The 21,070-nt window shown below is 43.2% G+C and overlaps 2 protein-coding genes across 6 annotated transcripts; one reads left to right on the top strand and one right to left on the bottom strand.

The window, feature by feature from the left end:
* Positions 1-641: 641 nt before the first annotated feature.
* DARS2 (aspartyl-tRNA synthetase 2, mitochondrial) lies at positions 642-16,592 on the bottom strand. 5 transcript variants are annotated; one of them, XM_074906902.1, is made up of 19 exons: positions 16,504-16,592; positions 16,161-16,274; positions 15,110-15,209; positions 13,648-13,714; positions 13,251-13,352; positions 11,939-12,034; positions 10,830-10,953; positions 10,165-10,229; positions 9,333-9,439; positions 8,478-8,547; positions 7,726-7,905; positions 6,807-6,914; positions 5,549-5,653; positions 4,939-5,001; positions 4,605-4,757; positions 3,548-3,766; positions 2,955-3,065; positions 2,660-2,735; positions 642-1,584 (listed from the first exon to the last, which is right to left on the bottom strand). In XM_074906902.1, exons 2-19 carry the CDS (start codon positions 16,255-16,257, stop codon positions 1,391-1,393), a joined length of 2,037 nt encoding a protein of 678 aa, XP_074763003.1. In that variant the 5' UTR covers positions 16,258-16,274; positions 16,504-16,592; the 3' UTR covers positions 642-1,390. The 5 variants fall into 5 exon arrangements, with proteins under 5 accessions (XP_074763003.1, XP_074763004.1, XP_074763005.1 ...); XM_074906903.1 differs by having other exon boundaries at positions 10,165-10,211; XM_074906904.1 differs by lacking the exon at positions 5,549-5,653.
* CENPL (centromere protein L) lies at positions 16,583-20,310 on the top strand. Its single transcript, XM_074907514.1, has 4 exons — positions 16,583-16,804; positions 17,134-17,385; positions 18,115-18,657; positions 20,028-20,310. The coding sequence occupies exons 1-4, from the start codon at positions 16,583-16,585 to the stop codon at positions 20,097-20,099; spliced, it is 1,089 nt and encodes a 362-aa protein (XP_074763615.1). The 3' UTR covers positions 20,100-20,310.
* Positions 20,311-21,070: the final 760 nt, after the last annotated feature.

Genomic DNA, 21,070 nt, shown 5'->3' with positions numbered 1-21,070 from the left:
AGCCCTGAAGCAGCCCAGAATCAGTTAGAAACCGCAGGACAGGATCTCCTGCAGGAGGCTGGAGTTCAGTATCAGCTCAGGCAGTAATTGCAGTCTTCCTTCTGTCCTCACAAACTTCCTCTGGCAGATACCACCTGCTGTCCTTGCCCACTGGGACACAGTAGTTCTCCCTTTTCTTCCTTTGCATCATCTTCCTAGTTTATTCAGGTGATGTCACCCCTCTTCCTCAGTTTCACCTTCCTCCTTTCCACCCACCAGCTCTCTGCTTTCTCCAAGCTGAACACGGAGTTAACACCTCTGGATGGCCTCTGCAGAGGGCTTGCTGTACATGACAGACCAGAGCCAAGTGGCTTGGCCTGCTAGGATGCTGCTAGAGCCCAGGCTCTGCTCCATACAGAGCTGCTCCTGCACTGCAGCTGTTCTGGTGTACGACCGGGGTGAACAGTCACTTGCGAGGAACTTGGTGCTGCATCACTCGCCACCGTAGCAGCAGGCTTGCAGGATCAGGAAAAATTCACAAAAGACTGGCAACCCGGCTATGTCAGAAATTTCTTGTCATCTCCTGGAGGGATCAGGGGTCACAAAGAAAAACTAGCAGCTTGCTCTTGTACAGAAAGCCCAAAGCCAAACTCAGTCAAAACTACACTGCTAGATAAGCTTTATTTACAAACATACAAACTTCAGAATTAGTGTGCTGAAAAGCACCAGGACCACAGGCCCCAAAGACAGATAATCACCTCTTTGACAAGTACTACAAGGACAGCTGTTGCAAGCGTTATGAATGCTTCTCTCCCCTTCTTTGAAGGGAGAACACAGCTGAATACAAACTCCCCATGGCAATTTCTAGACGATCTTCTATCCAACATGAGACGAGCTGCTGGCTGCACTGATATTTTGCTGTGAAGTGTCCAGAGCTCTTGTCCCAGCACAGCTTTATTCTAACAGTCCTCAGCTAACAAGATTCAGTGATCATAAGGAATACAAACCATCCTACCAGGGAAGCTGACGCTATCCCCTCCAGATGGGAGGAGAAATGCTTTTATAAGAGACAAGTAAAAAGTGGGGAGTGGAAAAAAATAGATCCCATCTTCCCTCCAGTATGACACTCCAAAGCCAACAGTCTCACTATCCTATGCTAAAATGATGTGGTTTTGTTTTTTTTTTTTTTTTTGCTTTTCTACCTCTCCTTCCCATTACCAACCCAAAGGTGAATTCCTACTGGGGAGCCCTTGTACCTACTTCCCATTCAGTCCTGAAACTGTAATAGTACATACAGTGGAGTTGTACTGCCTGCCCCCCTGCCCCGCCCAGCTGATGTTTCCTGAACTGAAGTCCAGTTTAAGAGCTGTAATCACATCTGGTTAAACAGACCAGCTTTACATCATTGGCTTTAAGTCAGCGGGTTTTTTGCCTCTTTTTCTGCAAGAGGCCAGGAAACCTGGATGTGGTATGGCTCTAATTCTTCTGAAGTGACATAGTCTGGAGCATTGCCCATCAGGTCTCGTCCCTTAAAGGATTTGGGAAAAGCAATGACATCTCGGATACTTGGAGCATCAACGATGAGAGAGATCAGCCTGTCAAGTCCTAGAAGCAGAAAACAAACTGGTGAACCACTTGAGTTATGGACCTATTTTACTTCCTCAGATTCAGAAAAAACAGAAAGATGGAGTAGATAATACTACCGAGCTTGAAGAATAGAAGTGGAGCAAGTAAGGGGAAAAAAGTTGATCTCAACAATAGCACAGAAACAGGCTTGCCTAAAGAATAGGAATGCCTAACTTTTCAGTATTATGGAAGTTCTGCAACACGCCAAGGACTGCAAGATAGAGACAGTGCCTTTGCAAGGACAGCATAACAAAGCCAGGGCAGCCAAATGGCAGGAACACTGAGCAAAGCAGAGCCCTGACAAAGCTTTTGATCAAACAGTTCTGGAGGATTACAGCAACTAGGAGGAATTTAAAAAGAACAAGAGTCTCTGCGCGATTGGATGGAGGGAAATCACACTGGAAGACAACAGGTTAAAATGCTATGTTTATTTTTTGTAGGGGATTTTACTGTTCGGGTTTTTATTTTCCTTTTAAACCCACAAACTTGCAGGGTTCTAGGAAAAAAAAAAATATCTGACATTATCTGAATTAGTGAGCAAAATCAGTAAGAAAGGAAGCAAGACTGAAGCAGAGGGGGCAAGGTTGTGGCAGTGACCCAGAGCATGAAACACGAAGTACCACCCTGTCCCAGGCCTCTAGGCATGTAGTACAGGGATCCTATTCTGGTAGCACAGGAACAAGAGTAAAGATGACCTAATCTTAACGAATACAGTTTGTAGGACAGTGGATAAGGATCACCCTTAGAGCCACCAGTATGTGATCTGGTCCTTGGATTAGAACTACATCACACTATGATGCTGGGGAGGGACACTGAAACATTCTGCACTTGGTGATGAGACCTCTGTTTCCTTCTACAAAGCAACTACAGAGGTGGAAGCACTGGGTAAGCCCACACAGTGTTACCATGTTGGTGCCAAACAGCAACACCAGAGCATCCACCTCTGTCAGGACAGACAAGGCTTTTGCCAACAAGCCTGAGGCTTGCTCCTGGGATCTGATATGCCAAAAAAAAGTCAAAAGATATTGTATCTGGAGAGTCACAGAGCACTTACCTAAAGCAATTCCTCCATGAGGTGGAGCTCCAAACTCCAAAGCCTCAAGCAGATGGGAAAGCACTTCAGAATCCTCCTGCAAAATTACATAAGAAGTGTCACTGGACAAGCAATGCTCTTCCTACTAGCAATGTAATAGGAAGGTATGATGAAGTCATCCATCACTCAGGGCTAGGAGTTATGTTTCTTTATCTGAAAAGCACATGAGCTTTTATTTCAGAATTTGAAATGCATATTTAAATTAACTAGTCTTTTAAATCCGTAAGAGAGTGTCAGAGACACCTGTAGGTGTTACCTTCAGCACCTTCTCCAGCACAAAACGTTGTTGTTCTGCCCTATGAATTCTGATGGAGCCACCTCCAACTTCATTGCCATTCAGCACAAGGTCATAGTGCTGGCTACGGACCTGCAGAAAGAAATGAACAAGCACTTTAGCAAGGCTGGGGCACAGCTGCATCTCACAACAACCTGCACACAGATAGCAAAGATGCTGGGGATGAAACCATGACATACTACAACACTGCTCTCTCAACAGTACCTGCAGTTCAGATACCAGTTCTATCAGAGTCATGGAATGCTGCTGAAACAAGTGGAACAGCATAAATCCTTTTGCAAAGTTGACCAAAACCTGAAGCAACATGGGATGGGTCAGAATATAAGACTCCTCACCTTAAGCAACTGTTTTCTGTAAGCTACTTTTGTCAGGGGCACACACGAATACTTGCCATTCAGAGGAATCTGGAAGCCATCTCCTCCAGACACAGACAATATGCACTTAGTTCCATGAAACAACATCTCTTCTCACACTAAAACCAGCTGCTACTTGCCTAGTTTTCCATGACACATAGCTGTAAAAGATCCAGCATGACAGGCATGAAGTTAAGTTACCTTTGTGGGATCAGAATAGAGGAGGCTGGTATCTGAAGGATGAGGGGCAGTGAAGGGGTGATGAGCAGATTCCAGTTCAGTGGGATTCTCTTCCTTTGGGAGGAAAAGAGGGAAATCCACCACCCACAGAAAGTGAAAAACTGTAGGATCACGGAGTACCAGCCCAGCTGCCTCAAGGAGGTCAGCACTCTCCAACCGCAGGCTTCCTAATGCAGAGCACTGCAAAAGAGAAGCGGGAGAATGAGACGGGGCAATTTTACTGTCAGGGAAGTTGCTCAAATACCAACCAGGGAAAGAGTGTTTCATAAAGGTAGCATCACAGACAGCATCAGTTGTAATGCACTCTTGCCTTAACACTTTTTTTGTTTTGTATCCTGAAAAGTATCACCTTCCTGCTGAGGCAGCAGCAGCTCCAGAGTTTGACAAACATCAAGCGAGGAGCTGGAAAATCCATTTTCTTCCAGCTCTTGCATCTTCACAGAACTTCCCCAGACTAACCTCAAGCTCTGCATAAATGTGGATTAACTGGGGTAGCACAGGTAAGATCTGCCCTTTGCAAACAGAGCAATGAAGGCACAGAGAGCATGACAAAATTTTGGCTATCAAACAAACACCTTGTCATAAATCAGTGCTTGGAAGGTAATGTCTGCTGGCAAGAATACAGAGAAGAGTAGGGACAGAATCTCCCATCACTGCTGCTAATAAACAGCTGTGCTTCACTTTCATCATCTGCTTATGGGAGACAAAATTACCTAGTGGACCTTCTTTTCCAATCCCCATTTGATGCTTTAAAAATTATGTTAAGGTGAGAGAACAGGAGGTGCTGATTTGTTCCTGTTTTATATTCCAGTCTTTATTTCAGTTATGAGTTCTTCCCAGAGCTTGACTGGAGGAAATAAAAGCAAGAGGTGCATTTCATGCATTATTTGCTGTTGCTTACACAGAATTAGATGGTGACCTATTTTAATAATAAGAAGAATTAGATGAAGGTCAGATAACATCAAAGCCATCATCAGCAACATTCAATTCACACAACCACACAAGAAATGCTTCCTACCACTTGCTTGTATTCACCAGCTGCCAGCAGAACCACATCATCCACCTGCATGTTCAGTGCCTGGATAAGCTCTGACTGCTGCTTCTCACCAAGAAACTTTGTAAGGAGAGACTTCAAGCTTCCATCAGGCCTGCAGATAATTTCCATGATTTCCTAAAGAAAGATAAGACGATGTTCAGTCCAGTGCTGCCCTCTCTTGTCTCGAGACATCACATGCTCAGGCACCGACTCCACTATTATGAAACTGCTCTTCTACCTTCCTCTGCCTGCAAGTGCCTTTATACAGACTTTGTCATTCACTGTTTCCAAAGCCTCAGCAGTGTTTTTGTCTCACCTGGTTAAACTGGGATTTTGCAGACTCCTTTAATGACTCCAAATCTTTATTTTTAAGATATCTCTGGGGAAAGAGCAAGAGAAGACACATTAAACATCAACAAAATCTATGGAAAGCCTGACCAGGATTCAAATCTACTGACTGAGCTGTTTTAAAACCCCTCCAGCTCTTTTGTTTCTAGTGCAAGTTCTTATGAGGACTGTGGAACAGGATCACTGCACTAGGCTGCAGCTGGGTGTTTTCTCCAAGGGCTCTTTTCAGGAAGAGGCCCTTCTAGCTAGACATCTGGCTGCAGCTGTTCTCCCTGCTCACGGATCAGATGTAACTGGTCAGCAAGGTCAACCAACTAACTGCCTCCAGCACGCAGGAACAAGGTCACACCACCACACCGCTGATGGGGAAAGCACAGCTCAATTTGAAGGAACAGAGGGAAACCAACAGGACTGACTCTCACATGCAAAAAAAAAAAAAATGGAGTGGATGTGAGGACCTGCATCAAGACCCTGATTTTTTTTTCAGCTACTCTAACGTTTAGAGGGGCTCAAGAGGCCACTTTCATTTTGCTCAAACGCATATCTTAGTGCCCTCTCGTGGGAAGCCAGTAACTTACACTTTGTGCCAAAATTAAAGGAATCCCAAGAGAAACTGTGATGTCATAGTTTAACTCCAGCCAGCAACTAAGCACCGCACGCAGCTGCTTGCTCACTCCTCCTTCCTCCCAATGGGACAGGGAGGAGAATCGAGAGAAAAAAAGAAGTAAAACTCATGGGTTAAGATAAGAATGATTTAATAACTAAAAATAAATATAATATCAAGAATAATTGTAATGAAAATAATACAATAGAGAAATAAAGCCCAAGAAAAGACAAGTGATGCACAATGCAACTGCTACCACTTGGAGACCAACGCCCCAGCAGCAATCCCTCTTCAGTCAACTCCCCCTAGTTTATATACTAAGCACGATGTCCTAGGGTATAGAATATCCCTGGAGTTAGCTGGGGTCAGCTGCCCTGGCTGTGCTCCCTTCCAGCTTCTTGTGCCTCTGCTTGCTGGGAGGGCACGGGAAACTCAGAAATCCTAAATTATTAACTTAGGATAAGCACTACTTAGCAACAATTAAATCATCAGTGTGTTATCAACCCTGTTCTCACACTAAATCCAAAACACAGCACTGTACCAGCTACTAGGAAGAAAATTAACTCTATCCCAGCAGAAGCCAGGACACATGATCAGAAAGTCCTATTTGCCAAATAAAACTCAATGTTTAGTGGGGCTTTTTCCCATACTGTCCAAGCTGCAAAGATAGGTACAGCCAGAATTAAATCTGCTTCCCTGCCAAAATACATGGCTGCGTCAAATAATCTTTTACATCTATTGTCAGCCTTGGATTTGGTCCATGACATTCTCATTGCAAGAGATGAGTTGTGCCCACAAATGCAGCAAAAGCAAACATGAGAAGGGCATTTAACCACCTGACCTTTCTCTCACTAGCCCAGAACAGAGTTGTGCCATACCTGGCTCTATTTCAATTGCTTGCCACAGAGCATAATTTATTATTCAGATGCATATCAGAAACCATCCTTGACAAAAGCAAGCTGAAGCCCCAAGGGGCTTTCTTGTCCTCAAGGGATCTTGCAGCTTTGTTCTCTTTCTCCCCCTCCTGAGGACAATATATTTTTCCTGTTGCCTGATCATGTCCACTCCAACACCACTCAGCCCAAATTGACACGTAGTACAACCGATCCCAAGTTCCCTGGACACCACTCCCCAGTAATAGCAAGGAACATCTCCATACCAATAAAGGAATTCAAATTGGCATTTTATTTATTTCACATAAACTATAAGCAGCATGTAAAAGCATCACTTACCACTCCCTGAGGGATACAAATAGCTTTGACAGTGCCATGTGGGTAACTGAGTGCATTCTGCACAAACTGAATGTCTGATCTTCGTAAAAAATCACTGATATCCACTATCTGGGAAAGGAAAGAGCATGGGAAAGAGCAGTGATGGTAGGAACGCAAATCAAAAATCCTGCACCTGTGTCTTAACAACTTCAACACGTGGGACATCATTTCTTTGCTCAAAAATCAAATGGTTCACAGAAAAAGTTAATGAGGCCAAGCTAGAATAAGCATTAGGAGGCTGAGCACTGCAGAAACAGAAATGCAAGACAGCCAGGAAAATTCAAGGTTGAGATCCTACCACAGCAAGGAGAGCTGTATACTGAAAAAGAAATGCCCAAAATGAATTCCTGGGGAAATAAGATGCTTTCTTGCTTTTCAGCACTGCTCCTCTTAATACATCTGTCAATATTCTTACTTCATAGTTTCATGCTCTTATTTCATAAACAGTGTATGCACACTCATGTTGATTACCCTGAAAATATCTTCAGGTCATTAAAGGGCTGGAGAAGCCTATCTCATGAAACATGTTCACCAGGAGTATGCTTCAGAGTGCAGTACAGAAAAGCACTTATGGTATCTGTGGATGCCTTATGGGCTTCTGTTCCTAAGACAAGTCAGGATACAGAGCTTCCTAACACTACATTATCTTTAAAAAAAAAAAGTTCTAAACCCAGACATTTTCCCACAACCAAGTAATCAAACACTCTCTTCTCCAAGAGACGACTACCTGTACAAAGTAGCAATGATGGGATAGATACCTTAGGTAAATTACAGCATTTAAGAACCTCAGTCAATCACATATGCATGATTTCAACAAAGGCTATTCTTAAAACGCTAACAGAAAGGAAAAGCTGCAAGTTTCTAATGGGCAAGCCCTCACCTTCATCCCAAAACGTGTGTCTGGTTTATCAGTCCCGTAGTCAGCCAGTGCCTCCTCATATGTCATGGAAGGGAAAGGAGTTGTAATGGATCCTCTTTCCTCAGGCCAGGAATATTGCAGGAGGCCCTCTATCAGCCTCTGGATCCCAGCTCGATCTACAAATGACATCTCTATATCTATCTTAAAACAGAAAACGAGTGGAGATTCCACATTAGCCACAGGTTTTGCCTTTGCACTGCTACTTGCAGAAACTCTTGACTGTAAAGCCAGCGTAACAAGAAACAATATACTACATGAAGTTACAGCGTGACTGCCTTAGAGTGAGAATGTACTTATGATCTCCCTACAGCCTGATGACTCAGGCAGCAATCTCCTCCAAGAGCTGAATGATGTAATGATGACAAGGACAGAGAGAGAAACCTTGAATGAACCAGGCCAACTATGTCTGGGACCTCAAGGTTGAGGAAAGGGATGCCTGACCCAGCAGGACAGGAGGAGACTGCATCAAGCACCATCACTGCTGCAACACAATCCCCACATCTACTGCACCTGGGTCTGTGCACTCAGCCAGGGACAGTAACTGCTCTGTGCATGTCCTATACTAACTTCAAAGGGTCTGTGAAACACGCAGCAAACAACACTGTACTCCCTGAGCAGCACAAGAGCTAGCAGAAACTAGGCCTCCAGAAGGGAAAACAGCTACAAGCTGTTTGGGGCGAGGAGGAGAGTAAAAGGCAGTGTGAGCTGGTTACCTGAGTGAATTCAGGCTGCCTGTCAGGCCGCGAACCTTCGTCTCTGTAGCAGCGAGCAACCTGGAAGTACCTGCAATAATACTTTTACTTAGATAAAAATTTAAAGGACTCCTAAATTAAACTGTAGCTACAGAATTGATCATAAAAGAAAGAAAAACAGAGAGGTCTGTTTCCTCTGAAGCGGATGATCACAGCCCTGGTTGTTCCCATCCCCTGAGAGGCATGAAATTTTGAGTGGAAGCAACTGTATTGGGAGCTGTACCAGCCATACCTCCAGAGGCATGTGGAGGCTACCAACAGGGACATACACAACCCCTTCTCCCACCTTCCACTCCAAACCTGGACTCGTCTAACAGACATGCAAAATTCACTCATGGTCAAGACCTGGCTTACAGTTCACTGCAGGAACAATTGTCTCCCTCTCCTTCAATTTTATTTGGAGAAACAAGCCCAATTAAAAGCTCTGTACTCGAGCACCCTGAGAACATACTTTGTCTTAGTCACGCTCAGCTCCCCAGCCTCATCTCAATTAGTTCTATAGTTCTTGGAGAGGCTTTTATCACACATGAGATTTTCTGCCTTCAGGCAGACTGTGCTTCAGATCAGGTTTCCATTTAAAACAACAGTAAAGATTTCAACCTTCAAACAGGATATATCTTCTCTTACTGGGAGGCATTATTGCTAGGGGGCAAAGGGCCTGGCCTAGCTGAAAAGTCCTAAGTATTTAAGGATCCCTCTTGAAAACACAAAGCGCTTGGCAGTAAGTTTTTTGGGAAGTATCTAAAACCTCACAGATCAAAGCAAGCAAACCCTGGATGGGACATGCAGAAAACAAGGAGTCCAAGGAACTCTTACCTGTCCAGGCCTCCAACCATGAGAAGCTGCTTGAACTGCTGAGGACTCTGCGGCAGAGAGTAGAACTTGCCCGCTTCCCTCGAGGGCACAAGGAATTCTTTTGCTCCCTAACATCAGAAAGGAAAGCTTATACATTTCAGCAAATAAGTGGCCTCCTGACAGACAGAATAGCCTAGAAGTGCAAGAGGAATGGACCTATTTTCCCCTTTATGAAATCCCACTTGTGAAGAAATGGCTGTTTCTACATTACACTTTAAAAAAAATAAAAAAATCTGTTAAACAACTTGGTCCAAAATATCCAAAGGAGGATTCCCCGCCTCTGAGAGACTAACGCATAACAACAGGTCATCAGGGGTTTAAATGCAAAAAATCCATACGATAGCTGCATCAACAATTCCTGGGCTACAGCTGTCTTCTGTGGTTATTTTTGAAATGAAAGAAATTAAAATAAACTCAGAAATTAAAATTACTTGTGTAGTGCCACTGCAGTAATTTACTAGTTAAGAGATAAATGCTGGGGAAACAGTCTTTAGAGGAAGTTTCTTGGTTTTATAATCTGGCTGTCCCGGGACAGGACTTGCATTCAACACGTGCTCTACAAGATAGAAGCTTTATTCATTTTGAAGGTTCAAAAATAAGACACAAGATATTACCTCTCAACTTTCACTCCCTCTCCTTTTAAAAGGATCTATGTATCGTATCAGAAATCTGCACAAGCTGTTACTTAGTGAGGGAATAGCAAAGAATACTCAGTGGCAAGCAACAATAGTTCAACCATGGACTGCCTATGCAATCACAGGAGGCTAAAATGCGTTACTAACAGAATACATACCCCTGGGGTTCTTTTAAAGAGTGTTGGAGTTTCGACATCCACAAACCCTGAAGAACAAGCGCATGCTTCAGACACAGAATATGCTGAGAGCAGGGAGAACTAGTATAACACAAAGTAGGTTAGAGTAGGGTTACTCAGCAAAACAAGTGATCTAGCACACCATGTAGCCTCTCCAAAATCTACAGATTTTGCTGCTTCAAGAATAACTTGTGCAATGACAGATTTAAAGGCTCTGAGCTACCCTGATGTCCTGCCAGAACTGTTGATGACAGAAGACTCCATATAGGCTGAAAAACTGTTAATTCTCTATCCATTTTAAACTAGGCTTTGCTTTTCCAAAAAAGGATTTCCTGATTTTAAGATAAGCAAAAGCCCTATAAGAAATCCATTGCTTTGACATGCCTCAAGTTGGGCGACCAAAAGAAGGAAACTACCAGCAAAAGGCCTTTTCTCACTGGATATTGCCAATTTGAAACAACTGGTAGCCTGCCAAGAGATGTCAACGCACTTTGTTCTTCAGGCCTGCCAACATTCCTCTAAAGATCCCACTAAGTAGGAGCAGTTTGGAGTAGGAAGTTGATTGGCAATCTCTCCCAGCAACAGGAAGCAGAAGGGAGGGCTAAAATGTTGTTTGCTGCACACTGTTCTTCAAGCACTTTTCTTACCGTGGAGGTTACACAGATACTCCCGCATCCTCATCACTATCTGTGATCTCAGCCGCAGGTTATACTGCAACTGGAAGCTACGCAAATCCAAGTAGCGATACTGCATCCGTAAGGCCTCTGTTTTCTGGAGAGAAGAGATAATTAGGATTAAGAAATATAATTCAAATTGCATGTCCAGTAAAGCTGCTCCTTAAGCCACAGGACGAAAGGGGGAAACTAAAAGAGGATGCTGCTCTATTGCCACAACCCACCCATTACCCCCAACTTAGAAACAAACATCAGCCACCGAATGTTTCCATGCATGACAATTTTAAAAAAAACCCACAACACCAAAAATCACCACAAAACATACATTTACTATGATAAGAGCTGACTCGAAGCTCAGGATTTCCTCCTTTCTTATTCTCAGTCCACTGCAACAGACTGAAGCAATCCTCCTTGCAAATTTTAAGCAGAGGAGTGGTATCTTACATAGATCTAAAGGAATAACTAAATGGTGATACATCCTTATTGCAGACAGGAAAGCTAAAGTAGTGTGGATGATGGCAACTGTCCAGGACTCATAACGTGGAAAGACCAGGACCCAGTTCTCCTGGTGCCAACTATGTACCAGTCACATTTTCAATGGCACAGAGAATATCTTCTATCAATGGCAATGCCACTCCTACACCATGGAGCCTGCACTAAAACTAACTTCTTAGAAGACTGAGTACTTACAGAGGAAGAAAATCCTCAGGCTGACCAGCTACTTGTCCAGATAACACTAAGCACCCTTGCCTTAAAACACAGCAGTGCATTGTCAGGTTCTGTTTCACACTCTCAAAAAAGCTAGCATAGCGTGATTTCTTTCACTCTTCCCTTTACCATCTGTTCTTACAGTGATATCTGAAAACCCTGTGCACTGGAATCATTCAAGCCTTGTTTTCTGCCTAATTAGAAATACATTCTCACAGCTAACAAGCAACACTCCTATTTTAAATACCATCCTTTCCCCAAAGCAGAGCTGGGAGAGTCAGACAGACGTCACAGATGTTTTGCTATCACTCTGGGAAAACGTCCAATTTATTGAAAAGCCACCACTTTGGTAAAAAAAGAAAAAACATGGACACCTTGATAAAATCCTTGATTTCAAAAGGTAGCTTCTTGCAGGAGTTTAGGATCTCTGCAGTCTCCACCTTCACTTCAATATCCCCTGTTGACATTTTCTGAAGCAAAAAGGCAAGAAAAAAAATTAGAATCAAAACTTAAGGAAAACAATTAGAGAAAGGTATTTCACAGATGGTTGGGGGAAAAAAACCCAAACATGTGATTATCCTCCCAACCTTCTAACACAGTATAACTTAGAGAACTTCTCTCAAGGAGACATTTCTCCTAGATTTCCCTTCTGTTCAGAAAGTCATCTGAACAGAGTCACCTGACCAAAGATGGCATATTCTTTCCCAGTTGCATAGTGATCTCTACAAGAAATGTAATTACTTTTCCTCTGCATTCTCCTTGAAGGAGATACTAAGCACAAAGGAACAGTCAGGCACAGGCCCTTCTAGGGCACATGCATCTGGAGAAAATACTAGCTCTGCTAGCTTTGATGAGACCACAGTACACATTTTAGTGTGCATTAGCAGCATCACCATCAGTCTTAAATACAAGCCAAAAAAGGCAACTTGTGAGGAACTTCTCAGAACTTCCAGCTCTAAACACCAGTTCTCAGAACTAGTCTTAGATCTTGAGGGAGAACAGAGTTTCCTCCACTTAGCACTGTCACATCAAAAATAATTTGATCTTACAGAATTCCTTCTATTTACCAGGGTAAGTATATACAACCTTCCAATAAAATGATAAATGATTAAAAGAAATAAAAGCATGGCTTGAAGCCTGCATTTTTTATGGACATCTATATGTGGTCAGAGCAAATGAAGTTATGATCATAAACCTAGATTCTCTTTTTAGGCCTGCCAGTGATGGGATACGTAAAATCCTGACAGATTAATCTACAGCTGATTACAATGAGAGCTGAGGAATGCATAATATTAAAAAATTCTTCAACTATTTCTATAGTGTTTTTTATACAATGAGAACAGCAAAATTTATTCTGAGTGAGAAAGAGGTCATCATGTGCTGTGGAACTTGTGATGACAACACTTATTTTCAAGAAGAAGAAATTATCTCAACCACACTTTGAAAGCCTGAAAAAGCGAGTCATTTCAAAGGGCTGGAATACAATTTAATTCGTGGGTGTCTAATGTGCTTTAAGGTTCTCCTAAATTATATGTCACAGCATTTTTCACTTCACATTATTTGAGAATAGGCCATCACACAACCAGAACCCATGGCAAAGCCATAACACAAAACCCACCAAAATCCTACTATCCAGTGCTCCCTTCCGCAAGGAATAAAACACCCAAGAGATCCCAACATCCTCACCAGATTCTCCTGCCCTGGGGGCCGAAGGGACACAATTCCAGTCACTCGCACAACAGACTCCACTGGGGCATCAGACAAGAGCTTCTTCACATGGGAATGCGCCTGCAAGAAGATGACAACATCTCACAGAAATTCAAAGAACAGGAAAAACGCACTATGCTGAAAGGCCTCATTTCTTAACAGTCCATTTGAATCCAGGATCACACCTCATAAGCCAGAGGAAACAGCATTAACGTTTCTGTTGCAGTGTCAGATCAGCGCTCTCATAATGCTTAAATGTACTTATGAGTCAGAGCACTCAGTCTGACAAAGTACTCCGTTCTGCTCTCGTGTCTGGTGGACCCAAGCTACCAAAGGAAAAATAAAAATAACAGACTCACATTTCTGTAGCACTTACCTCATCCTGTGGAATGATGATCTGGGTCAGTCCCTGGAAATCCCTCAAAACCAGAAACAGGCCTTGTCTGATCCATGAAAAACACAAAATAGTTTTTTCAAGAATTCAGTAGGACTTCCGCTTTTTAAGCCAAAGCACACAGCAGCTACCTACCTTCTGTACCTTGCGACCAATCTCAAAGCACTTTCAAGTAAAGTATGTACAGATACTTTTCCCACAGAAAATCTCAGAATCTCATCTGAGAATCAGAATCTAATCTGAGCAAATTGTTTCAGATTTTTCCCAGCCACAGACAAACAACATGCAAATAACCAGGAGAGGTAGGATTTTAACTTGAGTATTAATCCATGTAGAGCAGGGATTCTGAATACGTGCAATTTCCTGCTGGGAAATACCATTCAGATAAACACGTTTAGATAAGTAATAAAATTAAAGTTCACATGGATACAAAAAAAAAAAAAAAAAAATCCAACCACAAAACAAGGAGAACACTGGTCCCACAGAAAATTTCACATGAACAATCCATGCTCCTACACTCAGAATCATAAATCTTGATCTCTTCAGATGCAGTAGAGACAGCTGTCATTGTACTTAATCCATCAAGAAGCTGTCAAACGGAACATGCTCTGCATATCTTTAAAAGCAAGCGCACAATTATTGCACGGCAATAATCCTAACTCTGTTTCTTGGAACTCCATCCATGACTGTTCAAAGATAAGATGCCCAGGACCTCCTAAGAAAAACCCCATACAGACCATCACTGCAGAACAATGCTGGATAAAAACCAGCCTCTCTGGACTGCAAAATGCAAAACGTGACTTCTGATACAAATTAATTTCATCAAAGCTGCAAGACCTATCCCCATTTTACAAGCACATACCCAGGTTCAAAACATTTTGGAGCATCGTCCATACTGTATGCAGACATGCTTTTCACCCTACATTTACAAAATGTTCAACTCTATTAGGAGTGACTATATCACGCCACCTATAGCAAACTGTTGGAATTAACATTTCATCCTCTGCTTACTACTTTTTCTTAATATTTCTTTTTTAAGCAAAGCTTGCATGCTTTAAAATTGCATCATTAGATGCTGTAGTTGAAAAGACAAACAACAAGTGTTTGCTTAAAATTGCAGGATGCTATATAATAGAAAATATTTGCTGACAGCTGTTAGAATTGCTATAAATATGCTATTACTTGTTTTTTCTCCTATACAACAAAGTTAATAATATTTAACTGCTTTGTAGTGTTGTAATAAGGATCGATTAACATTTGTATGAAACTCAAAATTGTAAATACTGATCTGGCACAGTTCTCAACTGTTTTGCTCACTTCAGAAGTGACTACTGCAGGATATAAAAAGATAACCTGAAGCATAAAAAGGGTTTGAATCCAGGACTAGAAAATACATTGGATCTGGCATACAAGCATCTCTATTTTCACTTCGGTCTGCATTTACCTTTGATACTGAATCCATCCATACAGCGTGACCTCTTGTCCCACGTGAGCAGAACGCAGCTCTCCACAAGTGTTGGTCCGAGTGACAAAACTATTGAAGTCTTGAATAAAAACAATAAATTATCTTGTGGCTTTTGCAGATAAGCACAAAGAAAGAGTTAGTCACCCCCCTGCCCCAACACCAACAAAATGTAGACATCTACAAAGAAATGACACCCTACATCCCCAATACAACTTGTGTAAGACATTAGGATATAAATATGTGAAGTTATTCTGAAAAAGTTTGTAAGAGGAATTATTTTCTGTGTCTTGGTCAAACTTCTGTATAGAATCCTGAACACAGCCTTGCTGCAAACTGTTGCCTTGCAAATTTCAGAGGCAAGAGAAAAGAAAGCTGCAGATTGGTCCTGAGCCATACTGACAGTTCCACATTCAAATCTAGAACACACAGCAGAAAGGAGACTTGACAAGTCAAGACTGAAACATACTTACACTCGTTATGTGGGTGTAAACTGAAGTTTCCTGCCTGCAACTCCTGGTAAAAGGCCTGAACCATGACTACAGACTTTCCAGACTCAGCATACCTGCCATCATGACTTAGCTATAAAACCAAGCACGTTTAGTTCTGACTTGCAAGGAGAAACTTGAGATACTATTACCTAGACACATATATATGTGTATAATTATATGAACTAGTCTACCTTCATCACAGCCTAAAGGCTCTAGAGGGCAAGGAAGTTTGTTTTCACATTAGGCATTCAGCTACCAGTGGTTTATAGACTGTGCTGCAGAAGATAGGAAAAAAGCAAAGTATAATCTCAGGAAAAAAAGTTAGACAAATTGGTTTTGATATACTTTGAATCACAATTCACCGTAAGATGCCAAAAGTGAAATAGGAAGAAAACATTTTAAACCATGATCTTGGAAAAATAGTGTATCACGAGTGTATCTTTAAACGCCCGTGCAGACTACCCTGCCCTGAGTCCCTGCAGGGGAAAGAGAACCAAAGCCCCAAGGAGGCAGTGGGGATAAGACAAATGCTTCTTCCTCACCTGGAGCAGCCGGTGCCGAGGCGGAGGCCGCCCGGTGCAGAGCCCGCCCGCAGCCCGGCCAGGCCAGCCCTCGGACCAGCAGCCGCGGAAGGGCCATCTCTTACTAGCCCGCACCTGAGCCAGAAAGACGAGAATACCATCATAAACCCGCGAGTGGCTAACAACAAAGACACAGGAGAGAAAGCGCCAGCCCCTGAGCCCCAGCCTTTCCCCCTCGCGGGCTGCCCTGCGCCAGGGACCCATCTCCTGTGGAGGGGGAGGCGTGAAGCACCAACGGGGAGCAAAGCCCCTGCGGCTAGGGCCGGGAGTGGCGGGGGAGGCCCAGGTGCAGCAAGCGGGTTACCTCACGGAAAGACCCGGGACGAGGGTCTCCCCACCGTGATCCGCGGCAGCTCCTACCCCCACTTCCGCCCGCCACAAGTATGGCGGCCGCAGGCGGCCCGCCCAGCGCGCCGCGGGGGCTGACGGGAAGGGGGTTCAAACCGCGCCCGGCAGGGAACGGACTCGGTGCTGGTACTGCCATGGAGCCGCGGACGCTGTCTGGCACCGGGCGGCCGTCATGGGGGCTCCTGTTTGCGCGGGGGCATGGGCCACTAGGGTTCAGCTCTACCAGCCGGCTGCTCACGCCGGCGCCGCGCTCCCAGGTAGGGTCGGGCCCGGGGAGCCGGGAGTGGGAAGCGGGGGAGGGTGGGGGGGTGAGGCCTACCGGTGCACTCAGCTGGGCTGCCCCGCCGGCCCCGGCACTTGTTCCTTGCCCGAGCTCGTTCCCGCTCCGCCCCTACGGCTGTGGGACTTCCCGGCGCCTTAGCGGCTGCCGCCTCTCCCACTGCGGTGCTGCCAGGCGGGAAAACCACCCCTGCTCCGGCCCAGAGCCTGCGTGCGGCGGCTGGGGGCCCCTTCGCAAGCCCGGAAGAGGGGAAACTATCCTTGTTTGTTAGGCTCTAATACGACTTTTATTTTCTTTTTATCTTAGGAAAACACGGATCCCCAGAGAATAGCATTTCTACTGTGCAAGCAGTGGACCTTATACAGCGTGACCCCTCTGTACAGGTTCTCTAACGCTCATCTGAGGAATTACTCCAGACTGCTTAGTGCTTTCATTACTGCCGAGAGGCAGAAAGGATGGGCAGTGGAAGTAGGAGTTGAGTTGGACATCAAAGTGGCTATCTCCAGCCTTCCAGACCTGAAAGGTAGTGACCAAGACCATGCTGCAATTCTTGTGCAGGTAAGGAGTGTTCCTTGTAGCTTTGAGAATTGAGACTTGTATTTTAGAAGTTGCTGTCATAAAATGCTCTGTCTTAAAAATAAAAAAAAAAAGCTAAACCCTAGCTGTATGGAATAACTACTGTAGTATCTGTTGACTGTCTTATTTTTAGGTTGGAACAGAATCTCTCATAACTAATGGATATGTTTAATTGCAGGTTTGAGTTCCACTCTTTGATAAAATCAGAATATGACTATAAGAAGCAATATGTGTCTCATTTTTCAGTTCAGCAGTCAATTTACTGCAAGAATTTAGGTTATTTAGCTTCATGGATAAAGCTGGTATAATCCTATCTCTTGGCTGTGGCTCAAGTCTAATTAATATTTCTGAAATGCTTAGCCCCAAGTGAAAGATACTACTGAAATGCAAAGTTTAGTATGGCAAGGCTTATAGGATGTACCATGGATTGGCTCTTCAGAATTAAGCAGCATAATCTCAGATTTCAGGACTGTTCCTAATGAAGTGAAAAGTGTTTTTTCTGCTGTTTTCAACAGAATTGCACACATCTTTCAGGGATGTAAGTGATAGACTGAATAACCGGATAACTTTACAGAAAAGAATGTTGCATGCAAGGTCCTGAGAAAAACTTCTACCAAACACATGAAAGTATAAAACAAAAACTGGTTTTTTTGACTAAAAAAAAGTCAAACTTCTTCTGTAACATTCAAATGCTTCTTTTCCCCATCCCAGCTTTTTTCAAGATCACCAGCTTCCCAAAAAAACTCAGAAGAGAAACTGATATGGTCAGGCTGGTTCTGCTGTGTGTGTGGAGATGATTTTTTTGAAAACATGCCAGAGGACTTCACTTGTTTACCTCTGTTTCTTACTAATGGGGCAGAGAGTTACACTGCCATTGTTGGAAGTTGGTTTCAGAAGACTTTCGACTGCTGCTTCCATCGTTTAGCCATCAGCCCTCTCAATCTCAGCTGGATGGCAGCTATGTGGACTGGATGCAAAGTGGACAAAACTACATCTGCCATGGAACTCATCTTCTCTGTCCCTGGTCTCCTCCAGCCTCTGGATATTTCATATGCTATTCATCCAGAGGATGCAAAAGCTCTGTGGGACACAGTCCAAAAAACTCCAGGAGAGATCACTCAAGAAGAGGTGGATATCTTTATGGACTGCCTTTACTCTCACTTTCACAGACACTTTAAGATCCACTTGTCAGCTGCAAAACTGGTGAAAGTTTCGACAGCAATTGCCTCAGCACACTGTGATGGAATTATAAAGGTGAGGTTTTAAGTAGCATGTTGACCTAACTAATGCTGGACAAATAAAACAGCTGTACTTATCTAGAAATGCTTCTAAAAATGAAGGTCTCATGTTTATTACACAATTTTCTATAAGAAGTTGTTAAACCCTCATCCTTTATTAGTCATAACTCATTCTGGAGTTGGGGCAGCTATCAATACAGTATTTTACTACTGTATTGCAGCTGAAACTACTAACACTAGTCTTGGACCAGAAAGGTGTATTAGCTGTTGTATGGACAGGAAAATTTCTTTGCCCATTGGCTGAAACTTAGGCTTAAAAAGATCCCAAACTTAATCAAAAACCTTAGTTTATTAGCTTTTTAGTATCACAGTTATTAAGACACAGGCAGAAGACAAATATAATTAATGTGCTACACAAAAATAGCTTGTGTGTGGGTGAGCCAAGAGCCAACAGATGATCTTGTGCTTCAAAACAGCTTGCTTAGAACTACTTCACCTGTAACCCTTTTCATCAAGGTGCTGGTCTTCCTAGAGAGGTATCTGTAATATTCTTCAAAACCACAGAGGATTAATACTTCCTGAAGTTTCTTCAAGCAATACAATACTGTCTGTGTAAAAGTGATTGCTTAAATTTAGTCTATCTATGATGTGCTGACTCCATTGTTCTGGGTACAGAGGAATGTTAAGAGGCTACAGCTGGGACCTCACTCATGCACCTCTTTCCTGGAGCATGTGTTCATCACATGAAAGAAATAAGTTTTGCTGGGAAGCATCTCTTAACAGCTTCAGCCTTTGGTAGGACAACTGCAACCACTACACATTTAGTGTTACGTTGCTTGTTTTTATCTGTAGTAATTTAGAAGTGGCTGAAACAACTTTTTATCTTGCCAGTAGGTAAACACAAGAGATGCTCAACAGCATATGCTTTCCAAAGAGGGGTTCTCTTCTGGAATGGGTGTTGAGTAAACTCAGTTATGGCTCCTCCATAATGGGGATAATGAGTTCAAGTCAGACATATTCAGTATGGGAAAATAGGGATCAGGGAAACTGGCATGTCTCCTTCCTCATCTTCCTCCAGGAGGAGGGAGGTAGCTGAAGGAACAGAAGTGCTAGGATTCTCATCTTCCAAAAAGCTGGAGTAGGAGCAGGGCATTTCTGAGGCACCCTGCTTCAAACAAGACAGGAGCAGAATTCAGAGGGCTCTGAAAGGAGCAGCATGTAGGCATGTGTTTTCTCCATATCCAGGGTGAAAACAGCACCAGAAAGGTACCTTGCAAACAGCAACTGAGAAGCTAATCACATGGAATGCTTAGTAGTTTCCACATTTAAGGGTGTGGAAATTTGGCAGCTGTAGTTTTTGCTCTGACATGCTCTTCTTTCTTGCAGTTTCTACAAAGCCAATACCTAATTGGAGTGCTGAAGCTACTGACAGAACTAGCAATATCCCAGATACAGTGAGAGTCACTTCAGCAAATCTTCATGCTGAAAAGGCTTACTGCTGGAAGATGTATGCTGAGAAACCAACTGGAAACTTGCTCCTGCAGCACCTTCTTTCCTTCATGCTGACTGTCCAAAGTTGGACTCAACTCCAGCACTCAACTCTAGCTGTAATTCAACATCATGCACAGCAAAGACAAGCAGACATTTTGTCCTGAAGAAAGGCTACAGTGCAAACTTCTAATAGCTTTGTTTTACATACACTGTTGTTTTATCATAGTCCACACCACTGTTTTATAGTCACTCTGTAGATTTGTGTTTATATAGCAGCCAGGGACTAGAAGATAAACTTTGTAAATCCTTGGATGCAACTTATTGACAGGTTATTTCTGTTGTTCTAAAGAGCAAGTTTGTTTTCACTTAACTAGATAGCCTTAAGCTATACAGACCTTAGCTAAACTACGACTATGCTTGGGCCAGTCTAAATGCAAGCACAGCTGAGAAAGGGTGCATGCTCTACAACCCAGGGCAGAAAAATCCAGGTTTCTAACTTCCTTTTGAACTTGCTCTGGCCAGTTGGTAATGGTCATAAAGTGTTTATCTATGTCCTAGTTGAGCTAAGGGAAACAGCAGGAGACTGACAACTGCCTTGTGTGTCCACCCTGTTACTCCTTTCAGACACATCTGTGCATAAGCTAGGTATTTACTAGGCTTTGCCTGATGTTTGTTGTGTTTGATGTAGTCTGGTATGCTCTTAGGGTTGGACCTATGGGTGCTACAGTTTTATACTGGGTCTCTCCTTTCTACAGTAGGTAGAAGTTCAGAGAGCTAGTACACAGTACTTGGCTCTAGCTTCAATTAGCAGAAAGGAAGTAGAGGCAGTACATGCTAAATGTTACAATGCTAAGTGTTAGGATTTTTATATTATAGTTCTAATAAAGAAAATTTATCATCTTTTGCCAGTAGATAGGTCTAAGTGAAGGGTACCTGTG

Source organism: Athene noctua, chromosome 5 (assembly GCF_965140245.1).
Source record: "Athene noctua chromosome 5, bAthNoc1.hap1.1, whole genome shotgun sequence".
Classification (NCBI taxonomy): domain Eukaryota; kingdom Metazoa; phylum Chordata; class Aves; order Strigiformes; family Strigidae; genus Athene; species Athene noctua.
The sequence above is the reverse complement of the archived record's forward strand: the minus strand, read 5'-3'. Positions and strand labels throughout refer to the sequence as shown.

Coding starts and splice junctions, on each gene's coding strand:
- DARS2 (XM_074906902.1), bottom strand. CDS start 16,257: ATGGCCCTTCCGCGGCTGCTGGTCCGAGGGCTGGCCTGGCCGGGCTGC. Junction 3,066..3,547: donor TCTATTCTGATCCCACAAAG/GTAACTTAACTT, acceptor TTCTTTCTGCAG/GTCCGTAGCCAGCACTATGA. Junction 1,585..2,659: donor TCATGGAGGAATTGCTTTAG/GTAAGTGCTCTG, acceptor TTCTGCTTCTAG/GACTTGACAGGCTGATCTCT.
- CENPL (XM_074907514.1), top strand. CDS start 16,583: ATGGCGGCCGCAGGCGGCCCGCCCAGCGCGCCGCGGGGGCTGACGGGA. Junction 17,386..18,114: donor ATGCTGCAATTCTTGTGCAG/GTAAGGAGTGTT, acceptor TCCCCATCCCAG/CTTTTTTCAAGATCACCAGC. Junction 18,658..20,027: donor ACTGTGATGGAATTATAAAG/GTGAGGTTTTAA, acceptor TCTTTCTTGCAG/TTTCTACAAAGCCAATACCT.